At 48.3% G+C, this 21,669-nt stretch overlaps 1 protein-coding gene across 2 annotated transcripts; it reads left to right on the top strand.

The window, feature by feature from the left end:
• Nucleotides 1-142: 142 nt before the first annotated feature.
• Nucleotides 143-14,759, top strand: Ppp1r10 (protein phosphatase 1, regulatory subunit 10). 2 transcript variants are annotated; one of them, NM_022951.2, is made up of 20 exons: nucleotides 143-169; nucleotides 372-889; nucleotides 6,379-6,496; nucleotides 7,082-7,168; nucleotides 7,290-7,425; nucleotides 7,867-7,918; nucleotides 9,032-9,109; nucleotides 9,231-9,404; nucleotides 9,592-9,697; nucleotides 9,786-9,898; nucleotides 10,353-10,453; nucleotides 10,623-10,770; nucleotides 10,850-11,008; nucleotides 11,123-11,369; nucleotides 11,672-11,735; nucleotides 11,824-12,018; nucleotides 12,313-12,388; nucleotides 12,616-12,729; nucleotides 12,843-13,394; nucleotides 13,655-14,759. In NM_022951.2, the coding sequence occupies exons 3-20, from the start codon at nucleotides 6,390-6,392 to the stop codon at nucleotides 13,762-13,764; spliced, it is 2,619 nt and encodes an 872-aa protein (NP_075240.1). In that variant the 5' UTR covers nucleotides 143-169; nucleotides 372-889; nucleotides 6,379-6,389; the 3' UTR covers nucleotides 13,765-14,759. The 2 variants fall into 2 exon arrangements, with proteins under 2 accessions (NP_075240.1, XP_038954983.1); XM_039099055.2 differs by lacking the exons at nucleotides 143-169; nucleotides 372-889 and adding an exon at nucleotides 2,644-2,935.
• Nucleotides 14,760-21,669: the final 6,910 nt, after the last annotated feature.

Here is a 21,669-nt window from a genome sequence, read left to right as displayed (position 1 = left end):
GTCCAATCCGCGGGCGACCCGGCTTTTACTGTGGCCAATCAGCGTTCCCCTCGCGCACAATGTGTCACGACGAGGGCGGTTCTCCATCACGTTAGGGTGCGTTGGGCGGTGGCCGGGTATAAAAGACTCCGCCCGAGCGGGCGGCCGCCATTCTGGGGTTCGTTTAGAGGTAAGTTTGGGTGCTCCGTCGCTTTGAGGGTAACGTTTTGCCGAGAGCGGTTGGCCGGGGAAGTGGGGTGTTTTTTGGATTTACTGGGCAGCCGCATTTTTACCTAATGCGGCTGCATCCTGGGACAACAAGGAATTTTGAAACGTTTAAAGGCGACCCGTACTGATGACATCTTTCTCCTTTTGTGTTCCTTTTACCCCAGGTTGAATTTTCTCGGAGAAAGACAGGCCGGCCATCAGGAAAACAAACAAGCCTCAGCAACATCTAAACCCTTGAAAGGATCCTGAGAGAGGGGGGAAAGGGAAAACAGCAGCCACCAGCCCAACCACTTGTGTCTTCTGCCCCTCCCCACCTATCTTGCCCACCCCACCAGCCCACGCTGCTTGGGACTTGAAATCTGTGGCCGAAGGACCGTCACCACATAACTTCAAAAATAATCAACCACCCTCCCTACCCAAACCCACCCAATCTCACTCATCCAGCATTTCCTTTTTGGAGTCCACTCAGAATTTTTTTCAACGACCCCCTCTCCCTAATGGAGTTGGGTGGGGGGAAAATGAAAACTGAGTTGGTCTTTACTTTTTTAAGAGACTTTTTGATCCAATGAGGCCCCACAAGTAACTGAGTTTGGGTCCTGGTTGGTTGTTTTATTTTTTTTCCTCCAAAATTTTACCCCTCCCCCCTGAGCCCGAGGTGCTGACGTCGCAAAAAAATTGGATAGTAAGTGTCGAATTTTCAAAAACCAGCCTTGAACAAGAAATCAACGTTTCCCGTTGTGAAACCAAAAATAATGAGAGGAAGAAATGAGACCATAGAACAAACGTAGAGTACTGGAGAAGGACCAATCGGGTCTCTTAAATCTCCATTAAAGGTCCTGTGGGTCTAAACAGTCTTTGTTCTCTCTCCCCTACCACCTGCCTCTTCCCTGCTGTGGAGCAGGCAAGGAGAGGGTGAAGGGAGGGCCAGCCAGTGAGGATTTTGACGGTTAACCCTTGATAATCCAGCAAATTTCCAGACTGCCAAAGCATAAGCCTTTGCTATTATAAGGAGGAATGGTTACCTTCCTCTGGTTAGCAGTCTTCAAAAGGGTTAATGAGCTCACATACAAAAGATGGTGGATCTTGTGGCCCAGAAGTCCCACTTCTTTGTGTGTGAGACAAGCAGAACGCCTTTCAATTTGCCAGATTAATAAGCAATCTGTACATAAAGATTGCAGGGTAAGGAGATGGGCAGAGAGAAATATTAGCTGGCTATGTCTTTAAAGTGATTGTTAAATCCTCTCAGTTTTAATGTAATTTGCTTGGGATATATTGTGTGGTTAAAATAGGTGGCAATCTAGGAATAAAGATTGCAAGACACTTAAATTTAGGGCAAAATATAATCATAGTAACAAGTACATACAATATAACATTTGGGGAGGTAAAGAATGTCTTGTGATTGTTTCAGCTTGCATAGGTTATTTAAAGGCAAAATGATTAACATTTTAACTTGATACTTTTTAGTGGGTGGTGGATACAGCTAAGAGGGTGGAAAGGTTGGGAAATGTGGAACTCAGGAAGATAACTTTAAAAGCCATTAGTGCATTTGAATGCTATCTTTTCTAGAAGATTTGTGTCGTTAAAAGAACTTTTTTCTTCCCTGCTTCAAATATGGCGACTTTTCCTTGTCCTTTTGTCTTGCAAGCGGCGTTGCAGGTTGTGTCTTGACCCATTTTTCTCCTGTGTCCCCCCCCACCTCAGTCCTATTTGTTGAGGGGTCCAAATCCTCCTCCTTGCCCTTTATAGGGAGGATTGGGGTGGTCGGTGTAGTAGCAAATTGAATTTGAGGTGCAAATTCATATTCTTAACCCGCAAGAAATTGTATATTAATTGGTTTTATTTTCAGTAGTAGGCTCTTAGACTTAATTAAGATAGGTCAAGTTGAGGGTGGTGGCCGGGGGGATGACTTCTGGTTTACTTAGTGCCTTATAGTGTAAGTAAAGCTGCCGGCAGATCTGGCCGCCGGCTTTTAAGTTTTGAATCCTCTCCATAACAAAATGGCGTCCCTCCTTTGTTTTTCTCTTTTGCCAGTCAGCTTAGGGCTTCCCTAGAAGCTTGGTCAAGGGGGAGGAGCCACTATGAAAGGTGATGTAATCAGCTTGCTTCCTCTCTGAAAACTCCACCCCCAAGCAGATGCCTTCTCTCCCCTTGCAGATTGCTGCTGGGGAGAATAGTTTTTTTCTTGTTTTCTTTTATCTTTTATGAAATATCTTACAGGGATAAAAGCTTAATGAACACTAGGGAGGGAGGCTGTCCTTGTCCTTGTGTAGCTCTAGGTTTTGTGTTTAACAGTCCATTGCCTTGATTTTCACCTTCCTCTCATCACAACTGCTTGGACCTATTCCCTGCTTCAGTTGATAGGGGTGAAAACCAATCCAACCCCGACTGCTTTAGCTCTGAGAGACTGGGGCAAGACACAGGGCTTGTAACACGAGTAGACAATTGGGCCTGATGAGCTGCAGTGTGCCATGCTGCTCAGGATGGGTCCTTGTACTTCCTGAATATTGGTTGCTTTGTGTCAGTCTGGTGGGGAGGGTGGGTACTTGTAGGACTCTCTTGTAAACCATCCTTATTCTCACCTCTCAGTTTGGGGATAAACTTTGTGCTCAGTGCCATCACCTGCAGTTGCTTAGTTCCTGTATGTTGGCACTAGGATGAGAAGTGAATCTTTAGGAAAGGAGGCTGCAGTTGTAAACTCGAGGCAGGGGGAGTCAAGCTACGGTTTCTGGTAAGCAAAACATTTCTGGTATTACATTTCACAACCTTTCTTTTTCCCAAAGAGTCACCTTTTTGAATTTCTTTTTCCTTGCTTCCTAAAAAGAAATTCCATTAAAGCGTTGAGGAGAGGAATGTCCTCTTCCTCCCTGCTGAGTGCTGGGGCAGTTGGTGCATGTTGAGAGCCACGCCCGTGAGGGCAGTACTGGGCGCCTGGTTCCTTAGCTCTTCCCCAACTTTTTCAAAGTCAAGTCTTTGACATTTTCTTCATATACTTTTCATTTTTTATTTAAAGTCCTGCGTTGAAGTGTGGAGTTTCTAGGCAGTTTGTAAGCCTTTTGTCCTGCTGTCCTATAGTGACTTGGGTGCAACAGGGCTAATTTTCTGCTGGGTGTGGATTCTCATTGCTTGGACTTCTGATTGAATGGGAGGGCCTCTTCCACATGTCTATTTACCACACGTCTTTTTTATCTTTTAAGCAGTTTGCCAGGTACCTCTGCAGCACACCTACCTTGGGACCTGAATGTTCCATCCACTGGGGTTCCTGATCTCTAGTGAGCAGGGGATTAGTAAAGAAGGCCTTATGTGGGAGATGAAAAACAAGGCCTTCTAGGGAACCTTGGAGAATCTGATTCTTACAGAGCTGCCAGCTTTCTAGGAACAGGGTGGTGAATGTAATTTTGTATCTTTATTAAAAGCCAAACACTCTTCCTAAGGAGTTTAAGAGATTTTCAAAATAAAGGTGAGGCAAGAGTAGGGCCTCATTATGCAAGGATATAGAACCTTGAGAACCACCTGAGACAGTTCACCCACTGTTGGGTCATAGCAGGAAGCTCTTGAGACACTGAGGGAAGACAGCCCAGGTCAGAACAAAGAAGAGCTAGGGCTTCTTTTCCCTCTTGTTTGAAGACCTTTTTAAAGCTGCCTGGCTTGCATGGACCTTGTGTCCTGAACTGATTCAGGATTCAGTGGTGATAGATGATTAGTAAATAGTCAGGATCAATGTTTCCCCACCATTTTAAACCAAACAACCCTGAAATTCATTTTGAAGTCGAGTAGGAATTTAGTGTCTAGTAAGAACTGCAGGACATCCCCAGCACTTAGAAGGTAGAGGTACGTCACAGGAGATGATCCCTTGTCTCCTTTTGTCTGTGGCCTTCATGGAGATTAGCAGCTGGTTAACCAAAAGAAAAGAAAACATGACCTGAGTTCTTTGTGGTTACAGAAAGTTCCCTCAACTTCAAACTCCAGAGCAGGAGTGGGGAACCCTTGAGCGCTGTCCCTGCCCGTCCGGGTCATCGCATTATTGGGCCTTCACCACATATGATGGATTCTTCCTTTGTTCCCACTGGAAGACCTTATATCGTGCCTGTGAAAATGGCCTAGGTTGTAAGGCACCTAGGGTTCCTAATAAGGAGTCAATACTGAAGAAAAGGCACTGAGCACATTTTACTATGAGGAGACGAGGTCAACCATCCTCCCAATATCCACAGTTGTGGGAAACGCATCTTAATGTCTGTCCTGTCTCCCAGCTTCTTTGGCTACTGTGCCTTTGTGTTTACATGAGTGGGCATGTTAAGTACCTAGGTCCCATTTCCAGCAGAGGGCACTAGACATGCTCACTCTGTACTCATTGGTGCAGTTCTCTAAAGGCTGTCCTCTGCCTTGTCTGCTCACTGAGTGAGGGGCATTAGAGTCAGGCCTGTTAGTTCATGGTAGATACACAAAAGAGGTGTGCTTAGATCTGGGTTTCAATCCGCTGTTTTCAGAGGGGTGAGGCAATGTTCAAGATTTGTCAAATTGCATACATTTTTATTTGGGCTTCTGTTAGATTTATGTGAATATAAACTCCCTACTCTAGATTGCTTGTGTGTATCTTTACCTTGGGCCCATCCATCCCTTTTCCAGATATCTGTTGTATACCTGGAATTTCTACAGATCACTGTCTGAGGACACAGGGGCATTTCTCTCTGTGTGCAGATAGCCTCACAGCAGTGGATTTGCCCTCCCCTTAGCTTGTGAACATTTCCAGTGTTGAATGTCTCCTCTGTCCTCCAGTTCCAGGGTATTGGGTGGCAGCGGTTAACAAGGTCTGCTCGGTGCTTAGCATTTCTTGCCTGCATCTCTCCCCCATGTTCATCCCACAGGCATCAGACTGCAGAGCAGAGACTGCTGCCACCCCTCCTTTCTCTGTACCTCTTTGCTGCTCTTGCTACTGCCCTGGGTTATTAGGAAGTTCACCTTTAAAGCTGACTTTCTTTGTTTACACTCTAAATTTTTTTTTATCTTGTTTTATCTGGAGAATCACTCTTGTCTGACAGCCTCTTTACCCACGTTAAATAGTCCTTTTTAGCACATCTTTTCTGGCTTGTCTGAGGGGAAAACTGATTTGAATTGCAAGACTCTTATTATCTGTAGGAAATGCAGTGATTTTTGTTTAGACTTTTTCACCCTTGGGACTGCCTTGTTGCTGTGATGTGCAGGATGTAGAGGCCCTCTCTTTCCTGCCCACTCGGGCCTGGTCATCTCAGCTGCTCAGGAGGCCTGTGTCTTTGTTTCTCAGAGGCTAGTGCTGATAGAAGTATGACTGAAACCCCCAGTCAGAACCAGAGCAGCTCTGATTCTCTCTCTGCGACTGTAGAAGTGGCTTCCTATTCATGGCACTCACTCCTGTGCCAGCCTGGTTTGAAGTGGTGTCCCGTTTTCCTTGGCTTTACCTTCATTATTTTTGGTTCCTGGTTTCTTGGGAGTTTGAAGAGTGGGGAGTCCTGAGGGCAGGAAAGGGTCAGGTTTGCAACTTTGCTTCAGAAACCACAAGCTAACTTTCTCTTGAACTTTGGAACAATAAAAGCTTGTTTGGTGTTTGTCCAGTGAGTAGCTTTATTCAGGGCTGATGAGAGCCTGCCTGTCTCCTCTTCAGGCAGCTTCTCTCAGTTCCCTAGGGAAGGGCTCTGCTCAGGGCCTGGCTGTTTTCTCATCCACCACTTCAGCTGACTCATTCTTCCACCTGTGATTATGATCTTAAACAGCCAAGATAAAGGGATTGACTTCTGGAGATAGGATGATTGATTGTTAAATTTTTAACCCAGATACCTCGGGTTGTCCTAATTATCTTAGGAAGCTGTAACTGCCCAGCTCACCAAAATTACCACCAGCTGACTGGGGACAGGACCTTAGCATGAGGAAGTGAGCGCCATACCATGGGTCTTAGCCTTGGTACATTCTTGAAGTGTAACTCAAAGTTGGTGTCTTCATTAACCACAAGCTTAAGTTGTCAAGGCTATTTTGTGAGCACAGATCTAATCTTTCTTATCTAGGAAATGGTACACTTGAACATAAATTTGTCACTGAGTTTTAATTGGGCCAATGGGTTTTATTAGAGGGATAAGTTAGTGGACCTATCTTTGCCACCCATTTATCCTGTTGGTTTTTGTTTTTTTTTTTCTTTTACCTCAGAAGCCACCATCATGGGTTCAGGACCCATAGACCCCAAAGAACTTCTCAAGGGCCTAGATAGCTTCCTTACTCGGGATGGAGAAGTGAAGAGTGTGGATGGAATTGCCAAGATCTTCAGGTGAGTCTGTGCCCTCAGGTCTCTTACCGTAGAGGAGAGCACATGCAGTGAGACTGGGTCAGAGAGCAGTGATTTCCGGCCATGTTGGAAGCTGGGGATTTGATCCATAGTCCCAAGCGTCTTCATGGGGTGACACCAAGGGAGCATAGAAACCAACCCTTGGCTTGTTTTTGGGTCATGTTGTGCCTACCCAAAATGTCATTTTCCTTGGGCGTTCCTTAACGCTTGCAAAAGCAGTCTTAGATTAGACTGCCCTGGAGGCGGTTGCCTCTGCATTGAGACAGGAGGGATGCTCTCCCAGGTGGCTTGGGTGCCTTCCATCCTCCCTTGGGTTTTTATGACTCTAGATTCATTCCACAATCCTAGACACCTGGTGGATTAAAAATATTCATCAGGGAGCTCCAGGACTGCCAGGGTTAGAGTCTTTGCTGGAGATTAGTCAGCACGGTGCCCACTTGTGCCTGTCATCCTAGCTTTCAGGAAAGGAGGCTAGCCTGGGCTAATAAGACTCTTGACTCTGACATTTGAATACTAATAATACTCAAAGTTGAGTACTGACTAATGACTGACTGACTCCTCTTCCAGTCTAATGAAGGAGGCACGAAAGATGGTGAGTCGATGCACGTACTTGAATATTATCCTGCAGACCCGGGCGCCGGAGGTGCTAGTCAAGTAAGTGTAGCACAGGCGGCTGGACGGGAGGTTGTGATGGCAGGCTGGTTTCTGGGCATGTGAACTTGCTAGTTCTAGAACCAAGGAAGGCTTACCATGTTCTGTTCCTACCTGCCCACAGGTTTATTGACGTCGGCGGCTACAAGCTTCTGAACAGTTGGTTAACGTATTCAAAGACGACCAACAACATTCCTCTCCTACAGCAGATTCTGCTGACTCTGCAGCACCTCCCACTGACTGTGGACCACCTCAAGCAGGTATCTTTAGGCTTCACCCCCACTTTTCCTCTCTGGGCTAACCCAGATGAAGGGAAGCTTGCTTCAGGCCTGATGGGTGGCAGCAGTCTGGGATTTGAGGTAGAAGAGCAGAGGAAAATGGGAATTTCAAAGTGGGAGACTGGGTTTGTCTCTGTTATCAGGCATATGGTATAGGACTTTTCATATATCTGAACCTCCGTTTCTCATCTCTAAAATGGGAAGAAGTCCAGTGGTGCATGCCTTTAGTGGGCTTTTGTGAGTTCAAGTCCTGCCTTAACCTACATAGTGGGTTCTAGGCCACCCAGGTTACAAAGATAGACCCTTTCTTAGAAGATAAAAGTACCTCCAGGTTTTGGAGAAGGTTGAAGTGCAGTGCAGTCAAGAGATGGGATGGTTGGTGCTGAGTGAGCTCCCTCTGTTCACCACCTCCTCCTCTTCCAGAACAACACAGCGAAGCTAGTGAAGCAGCTCAGCAAGTCAAGCGAGGACGAAGGTGGGTGCCAACCTCCTGCCTGCACCGGGCTCCGACGGGCACATCGATCTGGGTTGCCGTCTCCTTTACTGGCTGTCCCTTCATTTTGCCTGTTCATTCCTCCCTCTAACCCTCCCTCCTTCCCTTTTTCTATGTCTTTCTGAGAGATGAATTTCTCCATGTAGCCCTGGCTGTCCTGGGACTCACTATGCAGACCACGCTGGTCTCAGCTCAGAGCTTACTTGCCTCTGTCCCCAGGATACTGGAACCGAAGGTGTGCGCCACCACGCCCAGCTTTTGATCGATCCCTCTCTGCCTCGATTCCAAATGAAATGCACTCATTTTTTCACATTGAATATGCCTCGATTCCAAATGAAATGCACTCATTTTTTCACATTGAATATGCCTATCAGGAAACATTTCTGTAGGAGTGTTCTCTTTGCCATTGTTTCTTTATTTGATGTGGCATCTCTTTGTATAGCCCTGGCTGACCTGCAACTCACTTTGTAGACCAGGTTTGCCTCAAACTGGTCTGGCCTTAGAGCTGGCCTGACCTTGAACCCATAGCAGTCTGTTTGAGTACTGGAATTAGAGGCATGGGCTTTGAAACCCAGCAACAAGGCTTATCTGTCCTGATAAAAGTTGATTTATCCTTTTGTTTAATGAAAATGGCCAGCCAAGTCCTTTGATGTCAAGGGAGCTTCTGACGGAGTCTGCAGTTCTTCTCTGTGTAGAACTATTCCTAAAGGCGAGGGACCCACTTTGCTTTAAATCACAATACTGGGCTTTAGGGGTATTTATGTTTCTGGGGAGTAAACACCAGGGCACTCTGCATGCTGGGTAAGAAGTTAAGCATTAAGTGGAAACTACATGGTAGCTTTCTACCCTTTTTAGTTTTATTCTCAACGTTTGGTTCTTTGAGATACTGACATTTTATAATCTTACGATGTCTTGAGTGCCCTTAATGACTGCCCTTAATCCCGGGCAGAGGATGCTCACTGTCTCCCTCATCTCTCCCCAACTGGCTCTAGACTTTTTTCTTATTTGAATAAAGGGTTGTTTTGTTGTTGTTGTTATTATTGTTGTTTTTTTAATTGGAAATACTAAATTATTGCTCCCATTTTTCACCTTCAGAGCTCCGGAAATTGGCATCAGTCCTTGTCAGTGACTGGATGGCTGTCATCCGCTCCCAGAGTAGCACCCAGCCTGCAGGTAAGGAAGGTCCAGGGCTCTTTACCCAGGTAGCCCTTGGAGTCCTGAGGCTAGTTTTTGACCTGTGACGATCTCTGTTTATCCAGATGAGACTCTTAACTGCTTTGTTTTTCTATAACAGAGAAAGATAAGAAGAAAAGGAAGGAAGAGGGGAAAAGTCGAACCACGCTTCCTGAGCGGCCTTTGACTGAAGTGAAGGCTGAAACCCGGGCTGAGGAAGCCCCAGAGAAGAAGAAGGAGAAGCCCAAGTCACTTAGAACTACGGCACCCAGTCATGCCAAGTTCCGTTCTACTGGTAAGGCGGTTAGCTGGCTTGCAGGACCAGTCCAGTGCACAGTCAGTGCCTCTGGCTACTAGTTTGATTTCGATATCAAACTCTTGAGAAGGGAAGGAGGGTAAAGGAGGAGCTGGGGCACTTATTCATGGAGGGGGTGGTAACAGGAAGGAACAGTGAGAGTCACAGTCAACATGTTTCTCCTCAGGACTGGAGCTGGACACCCCATCTTTGGTGCCTGTGAAGAAGAACTCCAGCACTGTGGTTGTGTCAGACAAGTACAACCTGAAGCCCATCCCCCTCAAGCGGCAGAGGTATGGGCACTGGTGTAGGTTTCCAAGGAGCCTGGGCCTTTGGAGAGAAGTGGGAGTTGGGAGATTTTTGACTGCCTTTCCTTTGCAGTGCCACAGCTGCTCCAGGCGATGCTGCCCCGCCTGCAGAGAAGAAGTACAAGCCCCTCAACACAACCCCCAATACCACCAAAGAAATTAAAGTGAAGATCATCCCCCCACAGCGTGAGTAGGCCTGGAGTGCCCTTGGCACAGGGAACTCTTCTGGGTGGGGGAAGACTTGCCCTTGAGAACCACCCTTCCTTTGCTCTCCCTATGATGTCTTGGCATCTTAGACTTTTGTACCTCTAGAAGTCCCCATCCATAAGAGTCACGTTAGATAAGTTGCAAGAAGCCATGCCCTCTCAAGTGATGAGCTTAGCAAGCTGTCTCCCTCCTGGCTGGACCCTCTGTGGTGGTGTCAGCAGCTTGCGTAGTGAATTGTGCATTCGTTAGTTGTGATAGTCATGGCTTTCTGCCACAAGAAAGATGGCATAGTGGAAGATGGTTCCTCCTGTGTGAACCTGGCTTCCTGGTCACTGGGCAGGGCCCCCTGGCCTGCTTGTGTTTCTGTGGACTGTCGCTGGCAAAGGATTGTGAAGGAGGTCCGAGATCCTCTAACTGCTCTTTCCTTCTGTAGCCATGGAGGGCCTCGGTTTTCTGGATGCTCTCAATTCCGCCCCTGTCCCAGGCATCAAAATTAAGAAGAAGAAGAAGGTTCTATCACCTACTGCTGCCAAGGTGAGTTTCTGTGATAGGGTACATGGGGCACAGAGGCTAGGAGCTGTTGAGGGTGACAGCAAGGACTTCCTTCTGGGGTGAGGCAGGGTGGGGCCATTGGGCATTTAGGATCATGGTCTGTCTCCTGGGTGTCTTGTCAGCTCATTGGCTACTTTCTCTCTCATGACAGCCCAGCCCTTTTGAAGGGAAAACAAGCACTGAGCCAAGCACAGCCAAACCTTCCTCCCCAGAGCCTGCAGCCCCCGCTGAGCCCATGGACACAGACCGTCCTGGCACCCCTGTCCCCGCTGTGGAAGTCCCGGAGCTCATGGATGCAGGTAACCTACTGTGCTTGGGCTCGGGGCGTCTCTCGGTGTCGGCGGCTGGGTCTGTGGCTGAAACTTGTCTTGCTTGCAGCCTCTTCGGAGCCAGGAGCTCTGGATGCAAAGCCTGTGGAAAGCCCTGGAGATCCCAACCAGCTGACTCGAAAGGGCAGAAAGAGAAAAACTGTGACGTGGCCTGAGGAGGGCAAGCTGAGGGAGTATTTCTACTTCGAACTGGATGAAACTGAGCGAGGTATACTGCCAGCTCTGCATGAGTCTGAGTGCGGCAGTCTCTGCGTGCTGGGGTTGGAGTCTGAATGTGGGTAGTCTCACTTACCTGTCCTCTTGCCTTCTGCCTCCCCTGCAGTGAATGTGAACAAGATCAAGGACTTTGGGGAGGCTGCTAAGCGTGAGATACTGTCGGACCGACATGCTTTTGAGACAGCCCGGCGACTAAGCCATGACAATATGGAGGAGAAAGTGCCCTGGGTATGTCCCAGGCCTCTGGTTCTGCCCTCACCTCTTGTCATCCCTGGAAGCAACAGCCAGGAGCGATACATCCAGGCTGAGCGGGAGAAGGGCATCCTTCAGGAGCTCTTCCTGAACAAGGAGAGGTGAGGAGAGGTGTGCAGTGCCTGTGCGGTGGGGAGTCAGGGAGGCACCACAGAGAGCTTGGACAGCCAGGCATAGTGGTGGATGACTTTAATCCCAGAATTCATTCAGGAGGGAGGCAGGTCTCTTGTGAGTTCAAAGCCAGCATGGTCTACAAAGTAAGTTCCAGGACAGTCAGGACTATTAGACAGAAAAACCTTGTCTCAAAAAAACAAAAACAAAAGAAAAAGCTGTCTTGGGACTGAATTAATGTAACTGTGGTTCCTGTTCTCTCCTTTGCCCTCGCCCGCGGCGTTGGAAACAGTCCTCACGAGCCTGATCCTGAGCCGTATGAACCCATTCCTCCCAAACTCATCCCCTTGGATGAGGTGAGTGGCTGTCACTGTTGTGGTGGGAAGCGACGGCAAGCGCTCATGGAGGAGGCTGTTCTCTACAACCCTGGCTCGTTTCTTCTAGGAGTGCGCCATGGATGAGACTCCGTATGTTGAGACCCTGGAGCCTGGAGGGTCTGGTGGCTCACCTGATGGAGCAGGAGGCTCCAAGCTGCCTCCAGTTCTGGCCAATCTTATGGGGAGCATGGGAGCAGGGAAGAGCCCCCAGGGCCCTGGAGGCGGTGGCATCAATGTTCAGGAGATCCTCACTTCCATAATGGTATGTGAGTCCTTTTCCTCACACAAGCCTCCCCATACTGTCCTCAGAGTCTCTGACTCTTCCTTCACCCTAGGTTTTAGTTTTGGATGTGTCTTTTGGGTTTTTTTGTTTTGTTTTCATTTATAGTGCCGCGCGTGCGCGCTGGGTTTCAATTTGTGAAAAAGTCTCACTGTGTAGCCCAGGCTTGCCAGGGACAGCCTGTATCCCATGCCTGGCTTATCCCAGTTCCTGCCTTCCATTTACATGCTAAGTTCTTGCTGACACTCCCTTAACTGCCATTTTTCTTGCTCACAGGGCAGTCCAAACAACCACCCTTCAGAGGAGCTGCTGAAACAGCCAGACTACTCAGACAAGCTGAAGCAGATGCTGGGTAATCCTCAGAGCCAGCCACTAGGGCTGGGGGAGGATGTCTAAGCAGGGTTGGGGGATGCAGAGTTTTCCAGACACTGTTGCCACTGGGCAAGAACTGGGAGGGGAAAGGGACAGAGAACACAGCTCTGCCAGGTTGGTCTGAGGTTAGTTGGGCACACTAGTGGGAAGCCATGCCTTACATACAGAATTTACCTCCTGATGGTTTTACTCTTGTTTGATTTACAGTGCCACATGGGCTCCTAGGTCCTGGTCCTGTAGCCAATGGCTTCCCACCAGGAGGCCCTGGGGGCCCCAAGGGTATGCAGCATTTCCCCCCTGGTCCTGGAGGGCCCATGCCAGGTAGGTGAGAGGGTTTCAGTGGGGCCGTTTCAGCCTGGCGACAGCCAGGAGTCAGCCCAGGAGTCAGTAGTGCTAGAATATGATGGATAACCGATTCTTTTCCCTTCTAACAGGTCCCCATGGAGGCCCTGGTGGACCAGTGGGTCCACGTCTCCTGGGTCCCCCACCACCTTCTCGGGGAGGTGATCCATTCTGGGATGGCCCAGGTGACCCCATGCGAGGTGGCCCAATGCGTGGGGGTCCAGGACCTGGTCCTGGACCATACCACAGAGGCCGAGGGGGTCGTGGAGGAAATGAACCGCCACCACCCCCTCCATTCCGAGGAGCCAGAGGAGGTCGTTCTGGAGGAGGCCCCCCAAATGGCCGAGGGGGTCCTGGTGGAGGTGGCATGGTTGGAGGTGGTGGGCACCGCCCCCATGAAGGCCCTGGAGGGAGCATGGGCAGTGGACATCGGTCTCATGAGGGCCCTGGAGGGAGCATGGGCAGTGGACATCGGTCTCATGAAGGCCCTGGACACGGGGGACCCCATGGCCACCGGCCACATGACGTCCCTAGCCATCGAGGCCACGACCATCGAGGGCCACCACCTCATGAACACCGCGGTCATGATGGCCATGGGGGAGGCGGCCACCGAGGGCATGATGGAGGCCACAGTCACGGAGGAGGTAAGGGCATGCCCAGGGTCCCACGTGTAGATTTCAGTGTCCCTCACCCTTATCTGTAGAGCAGAGGGAAGGTACAAAGGACAAGGTGAAGCTCCATCTCCCTACAGAGAGAGATGAGGCTCTCTGTGTACAAGGAAGGCAGTTACCACCCCCATCTTTACATCAGCCCCCGGTCCTATAGATGTCTGAGGACGGGGTGGGAGGGTGGTGGTGATGGTGACCCCTTAGCAGTTTCTGACCTTTGTGCCATTGTCCCACAGACATGTCAAACCGCCCTGTCTGCCGACACTTCATGATGAAGGGCAACTGCCGCTATGAGAACAACTGTGCCTTCTACCACCCAGGGGTCAACGGGCCCCCACTGCCCTAGGCCTGCCTGCCCTACCCGCACCCCTGTGGACTGCAGCTTTGCTCCTTCCACTTGGTTATGGCTTCTGTGAGGCCCACTTTCCTTTTCCCCAGCTGATGAGGAGCCGGCCCCCTCAGTTCCCACCTGGTTGGGTTTCTGGGGGTTTCTGATTCCTGGTGTGCATTGATGTACATATTCCCTCCAGTCTGGAGCGGAGAGGAGAGAGACTGGACTGCTGAGACGGCTGGCTTCACTTTGTGAGGAGATTTGCCCTGTGCCCCAAACCCCTTCCAGTATTAGCCCCGATGCCTGAGAACCTGAAGCCGGCCACCCTGGAGACCTCTGCTCTCCACATGCACACGGAACTGAGTTGGTCAGCTGCACTTAGGAAACCGTCCAAGCTAAGCTCATTATCTTCACAGGGTGAGGGGGTGGTGAGGGGTACCATATATCCCACTGCACTGAGGGCTCAAGCTGGCTGAAGCTGAGTTCTGGAACTACCCCCCACTTGTGCCCCACATGGGCCAGTCACTGTTGAGTCCTTTCTCAAGAAGGACTGCAACTGTTACTTCCCAGGTCATCGTGGGTCTGCTAGGTTCAGTGATGGCACATTCATATCTGTGTCCAGTGGAAGTTGTATCTGGCAGAGGGGTGGCCTGTAGTGTTGGGCCACTCTTGCCTACAGCCATTTTCGAGACTCCGTGAGGCCAGCTTTCATTAACTTTAGCCGGGTATACCGGGCCTGACGCACTACATGCACTGCCTTTGGGAGTGGGCTGGCTCCTTACCCCGTAAGGAGCCCTGTCAGTGAGGCTTCCTGGGTAGACTCAGCAGGAGGGGCCCTTCCCAGTCCTCTCCTCCCCCTGTCTTGGCATCAGTTGTTTTCTATGAAAACAGTGGGTTGGTTTTGTGCAGGGTCTTGGGTTAGAACCAATGGATTTGAGGAGTTTTTTCTTTTGGTTTTGTATATTTTGTACATTAATAATAAACAGTGGAAAGAGAAGCAGCTCATTTAACCCCTGGTGTGTTTGATTTCTTTTAATAAAAGGAAAGCTAGGGCCGCAGAGCTAGCTTGGCTTTAGAGCAATTGCAGAGGCGTGGGGTTCAACTTCTTGTGATAACTCCAGTTCTCAGGAAATGGTGTGCTAGCTAGTTTTATGCCATCTTGACACAAGCTAGAGTCACCTGATGGAGGGAAGCCTCGATTGAGAAAATGCCTCTATAAGATCAATTAGTAGGGAGTTTTCTAAACTAGAGATTGACACCCCATTGGTGGTGCCATCCCTGGGCTGGCAGCCCTGGGTTCCATAAGAAAGCAGGCTGAGGAGCAAGCCAGTAAGCAGCACCCCTCCATGGCCTCTGTACCAGCTCCTGCCTCCAGGTCCCTGCCCTGACTTCCTTCAGGTGTTGAACCAGATATGGAAGTCTAAGCCAAACCAATCCTTTCCTCTTCAAGTTCCATTTAGTCATGGTGTTTGACTACAGTAATAGAAACACTAGAACAATCCGACCCTCTAATGACCTCCACAGGCACCAGGCATTTGTGTGATGTTCATACTTACAAGTAGGCCAAGCAGTCATGCACATGAAATCTAAAAAGAATGAAGGTGGCCAGTGTTTGTTCCTCCAAGCCTGAGCTCCACACGAGAGAAGCCCAGAGTGACCCCTCTGATCTTCATATATTTGGTGTGATGCATGGATACTCGTCCACGCAGAATAATAAGTCAGGGGTTCACAGTGTGAACCTGTCTCGAACAAGAAAAAGTTCTCCAGGATGTCTAGCTCATGAAGCAGGATTCGAAAGGAGGCAGAAGGCCTTGGGGGATACAGACTTGGGGAAGGAGGAGAAACTGGGATGGAAGCAACTAGAGGATGATGGTCCTGATCGCTTGATGTTCACCAGAACCATCTAGGGTTTGTGGGTGTCTTGAATGTTTATTATTCCTAGCACTGGCCACATAGGGCAGCAACCTTTAGTCCTCACAGACACACTGGCCCAGCTTGTGGGAAACAAACCCACCTGCAAGGGTCACGGTCACAGCCTTCCTTGTATTTCTTAAAGGCTCCATTGCTTCAACTTTTTTCTTGTCTCCAAGAAGCCCAAGCCCCATTAGAGAGAACTCAATGTCTTTCCTACATTTTAACTTTAAGGTCAAGAGGCTGGAGTGATGGCTTGACCCAGAGTCGAGTGCCTGCTTCTCTTCCACAGGACTACATTCAGGTCTCAGCACCCATATTAAGTGGCTCACAACTGCCTGGAACCCCAGCTCTAGAGAATCCGAAGCCCTCTTTGGCCTTTGCGCCTCCCCCTAACCCCCGTGTGCATGTTCACATACAGATACATAAGTAAAAATGAGAAAAAAAAATTTTTTTAAGATTTATTTATTTATGAGTACACTGTTGCCATCTTCAAACACACCAGAAGAGGGCACCAGATCCCCGTTGCAGATGGTTGTGAGCCACCATGTGGTTGCTGGGAAATGAACTTAGGACCTCTGTTAGAGCAGTCAGTGCTCTTAACCACTGAGCCATCTCTCCAGCCCAAGAAAACTTTAAATTAAAACAAATCTGGGTATGACCATACATGTAACTATAAACACCAGAGCCTGGAGTTGGACATTTTTTTTTTATTTTTTCGGAGCTGGGGACCGAACCCAGGGCTTTGTGCTTGCTAGGCAAGCGCTCTACCACTGAGCCAAATCCCCAACCCCTGGAGTTGGACATTTATATATACGTGAGCATGACTTTTTTTCTTTTTTCCCTGTTAGAAGGACAGCCTGAGCACATCTACTCTACCCTCTCCTTCAGGCTGTCCTGGATCTCGCTCTGTATTCCAGGTGCAATGGGATGGTTTCTTGACCGAGTCGAGAACCTGTCTTTCTCCTCCTCTTGTCTGTGCTTCCTCACCACTTGTCTCACTTTGCCCTGGGCCTAGCAGTACAACGACTTTCTGATACAGGAGGCACATCTGTGTGAACTGATGGCAACAGTCAGCCACCTCTGGGAGATGAGCCCCCACGAGCGTATCTGAGCGATTGTCTTCTATTGAGATGGGAAGACTGCTGACCTACCAGATGGCAGCATTCCCTAAGCACGCACGAACTATCTGACCAGATGAACGCAGCTGAACACAAGCTTGCGTTCATTCCTCGTTGGTTGGTTAGACATGATGTGACCAGCTGCCTCCAGCTCCAGATGCCTGGATCCCCTCACCATGACTGGCTGTAATCTGATTAAACCCCTTCTTTAAAGATTTGTTATTTGTTTTATGTATATGAGTTCACTGTCTCGCTGTCTTCAGACACACCAGAAGAGGGCATCGGATTCCATTACGGGGAGGGGTGGGGGGGTTTGTGAGCCGCCATGTGGTTGCTGGGATTTGAACCCAGGATCTCTGGAAGAGCAGTCAGTGCTCTTAACCGCTGAGCCGCCTCTCCAGCCCCCTTAAATTTTGTAGCACAGCTACAAAAACCAAGACTCCACATCCTGGTTTCCTAGGAACTTCACCCAAATGCTCCACTCCACCTTCAACTCTGAAGCCTCCTCATTCTATATGCCTGCCTTTCGTGCCCCTAGCTGGATGATCCAAGGTTTAAACAAACAAACAAACAAACAAACAAACAAACAAACTAGGGCATTGGCTGCTGCTTTTCCAGTGGACCTGGGTTTGAGCCCTAGCACCCACATAGTGGCTCACAATGGTCTATAACTCCAACTCCAGTTCCAGGGGACCCACCTTCTTCTGGTCTCCGTGGACACCCAATTGGTGCCAAGTCATGCATGTAGGTAAAATACCCATATACATAATAAAGTGAAAATAATGTGGGTGGCTTTTGTTATCCGTCTGTCTGTCTAAGACAGGATCTCTCTGTGTAACCCTGGCTGTTCTGGAGCCCACTATGTAGAACAGCCTGGCCTCAAGCTTACAGAGATCCTATCTCTGCCCCCTCCCAAGTGCTGGGATTAAAGATGTGGGCCACCATACCCAGCCTAAACTGAAGTGAAAAAAAGTTATTACCAAGGTCTGCTGTCTCTACCCAGGACAGCTAGCAATAAAGTCAGACTGGTCTACAGAATGAGTTCTGAGACAGCCAAGGCTACAAAGAGAAACCCCATTTTGACCCCCCGCCCCTTACCATGACCAAAAAAATATTTTCAGGTATCAAGGCTCTGAGGAGTTCCCACTCACTGTGAGTGCCTTCCACCTGCCCCCCTACCCCACCCCCTTTCACTTGAAAATGTCTGAATCTCCATCTTCTCCCTTACAGAAAGCTTCCTGGGATCTGTCCCAGCTCTATCCCCACCCTTTACCCAGAACAATTATAAAAATAAAGCCAGGGTCAGTGAGGTTGGGCTCAGGAGGTAGAGGTGACTGCTGCCAGACCCGGAGACCTGAGATTGATCACATGGCAGAAGGAGAGAAATGATTCTTGGAAGTTCTCTGATTTTTCTGTATACACACCAGGATGTGTATACCCCTCATCCAATAAACACATTTATATGTGTGTGTGTGTGTATACATATGTAATATATATATACACACATATACATGTATATATTGAAAACTAGATCAATTCAGGCTCTCCAAAACTCTAGCATGAAGTCCTGTGTGCCTTGACTCTGCTCAAGCCCCCTACCAGACCAGCCATGCCTTGCTTAGAATGCTCTAACCTGCCAGTTGGTTGGTTGTTTTGCAACTTTGAACCTACTCAAGAGTTTTGAGATCCCCATTCCTGGTGACTCCTTCCCCTTTTCTTTTTGCCTGCCTGCAGTGCCTGTCTTCCCTTGCTAGTCTGAGCCTGGGGACAAACTCCTCTATCAGCACCACTGAGTCTTGGCCCTTGTAACAAATATTCCAGTGCTACTGAGTCACATTTTTGTTTTTAGGCCAAGTGGTGATGGCAGCAAATGCCTTTAAGCCCAGCACTTGGAGGCAGAGAGAGGCAGGAGGATCTCTGAGTTCAAGGCCAGCCTGGTCTACAGAGTGAGTTACAGACAGACAGGGCTACACAGAGAAACCATGCCTCAAAAAAAAAAAAAAAAAAAAAAAAAAAAAGAAAGAAAGAAAGAAAAAGTGTGTTTCTAAAGATGAGGCTTGAATAAGAATGGTCCCCATAGGCTCATATATTTGAATTTAGTCACCAGGGAGTAAAACTATCTGAAAAGATCATAAGTTTTTTGGGTGTGGCCTTATTGGAGTGAGTATGTCACCAGGAGTGGACTTTGGGGTTTTAAAAGCCAGGGGCTGGGGATTTAGATCAGTGGTAGAGCGCTTGCCTAGCAAGCGCAAGGCCCTTGGGTTTGGTCCCCAGCTACGAGAAAAAAAAAAAAAAAAAAGCCCAGTGGCTTTCTCTTTTCCTGCTGCTTGTGGACTAAGGTGTAGTTTTTTTAACTCCAGTACTGTGCTCACCACGCCTGCTGCCAAAATGAACTAAACTCTGAAACTCTTAAGCCAGCCCCAGTTAAATGCTTTCTTTTATAAGAGTTGCTGAGGTCATGGTGTCTCTTCCCTAAAACTGTATAAACTGTCTTTTGCTACTGCGGGTTTTCCTTCCACCCTTTCGACCCCCTAACATTAGGATAGGGAGGAAAGGAGAGACCCCTGAATAAAGTCAGGAGTTGGAGAGGGGGTGATATTATCATTAAGTTACTTGCTGATTAGGGGCATTGAGTTCCTTGGGAGAAGTTTGCTCTTTGCCGTCAGAATATTTAATTTCTTCTGGTTGTTTCTTCCTTGCATACGACTATTCGACAACCAACCAACAACCCATACTTATACGCCCTCTGGAAAGTTCCCAGAATTCCAAATGTCATACCATCGCAGAAACTACTTGCAGTTGGCAAAATCATGCCCTCGCCTGTTAAGAGTACGAGGCAAGGGCTGGGGATTTAGCTCAGTGGTAGAGCACTTGCCTAGGAAGCGCAAGGCCCTGGGTTCGGTCCCCAGCTCCGAAAAAAAGAACCAAAAAAAAAAAAAAAAGAGTACGAGGCAAATCACAGTCAGCTGCTGCAAAGCAGCCCCATAGCCCCACACCTGAGATTCAAACGAAAACATTTTACTTTCATTTTTTTTTAGTGTTCTGCCTGCAGGCCAGAAGAGGGAACCAGATCTCATATAGATGGTTGGGAGCCACCATGTGGTGGCTGGGAATTGAACCCAGGACCTCCGGAGGAGCAGACTTTGAGCCATCTCTCCAGCCCTATTTTGTGTGTGTGTGTGTGTGTGTGTGTTTTACTTTTCTGTTTTTCGGAGCTGGGGACCGAACCCAGGGCCTTGCTCTTGCTAGGCAAGCGCTCTACCACTAAGCTAAATCCCCAGCCCGTGTGTGTGTGTTTTAAAGATTTATTTATTATATATAAGTACATTGTAGCTGTCTTCAAACACACCAGAAGAGGGCATCAGATCTCATTATATATGTGAGCCAACATGTGATTGCTGGGATTTGAACTCAGGACCTTTGGAAGAGCAGTCAGTGCTCTTAACCATTGAGCTATCTCTCCAGCACCCCCTATTTGTGTTTTTTTAAGGAAACCAAGAACTCCAAAACAACAAACAAACAAAACAACAAAAAAAGAGAAACAGGCTGGGGATTTAGCTCAGTGGTAGAGCGCTTACCTAGGAAGCGCAAGGCCCTGGGTTCGGTCCCCAGCTCCGAAAAAAAAAAAAAAAAAAGAAACTGTTTTAAAAAAAAAAAAAAAAAAAAAGAGAAACAAAAAAACAAAAAAACCTGTCACTACACAGTAGAACAGTGACCCAGACAAAGTATTTTTATTTATGTATATCCGCGTGGAGTTATAGGCGTGAATGCTGGTACCTACCCTTGGACCCCCTAAAGCTGGAGCTACAGGCAGGTGCTGAGCTGCACAGCACAGATGCTGAGAAAGCAGATCCTCTGGAAGAGCAGCAAGGACTCTTAACCACTGTGCTATCCCTTTAGGTCATAAAGTTTTGATTTTTAAGAATATGTACCCTTAAGAGTGAATCACCTGGAGCCACTTCTGAGGCCCACCTTCAAGTGGTGCAATGGGCTGGCTGGAGCTAATTACTGAGGTTAGCCTGGACTATAGGATGACTACTTTACGAAAAACAAGGTTCCCATGATTCTCATTGTAAGGAAGTTACTTCTTAGCTGCAGGTGTTTAAATTGTATAGCTGTGCATCCTAATGCAGTGGGGCAGGGCTGCTGCAACCAGGCAGATCTGTGAGTTGAAGGCCAGCCTGGTTTACACAGGGAGTCCCAGGGTAGCCAGATTCACTTAGTAAGACTGTCTCAAATCAACATTAAATAAAATTCAGCTCATAAATCAAAGGTTATGACTATTTTCTTGAGGGACAAGATCCCGTCTGTGTTCAGTTGAACATGTTAGTAGTGACTCTACAAATATAGTATGTTCATGGGAGAAACAGACTGGTGGAGAACCTCAAGTGTTTAGTGAGTTCCAAGCCAGCTGGGCTTTGCTAGACTGTCCAACTAGACACACACACATACACTCTTCATGTCTAAGGTTTTTTTTTAAGACAGGGTTTCTCTGAGCAGCCTTAGCTGTTTTGGAACTCAATGTGTAGGCCAGGTTGGTTTTGAACTCAGAGATCGGCCTGGCTCTGCCTTTGGAGTGCTGGGCCCAATCCACCAGGCTTCGCAGGCATGCTTTTGGTATTCACCAACTAATACTCCATAAATTTCTGCGTTGTCTCATTTAGAGGGTGCAGTGTCGCACACACATTGGTGCACAGCCACCTGGTCAGTGCTCCATGGTGACCAGCTGTCAAATCCCTTCAGAAAGGGGGGCATGTTCAAGAGCCTGCTCACTGTACTCTCCTGATACGAATCTGTGCTTCATTGTCTACGTTACTTAGTTTGGATGGAAAATAATTTCCCCGAACTGGATCCATATTCACCTTTGAAATGACATGCCATTCTTTCC

This window comes from Rattus norvegicus, chromosome 20, assembly GCF_036323735.1.
Source record: "Rattus norvegicus strain BN/NHsdMcwi chromosome 20, GRCr8, whole genome shotgun sequence".
NCBI lineage: Eukaryota > Metazoa > Chordata > Mammalia > Rodentia > Muridae > Rattus > Rattus norvegicus.
This window is presented reverse-complemented; position numbering and strand designations above follow the sequence as displayed.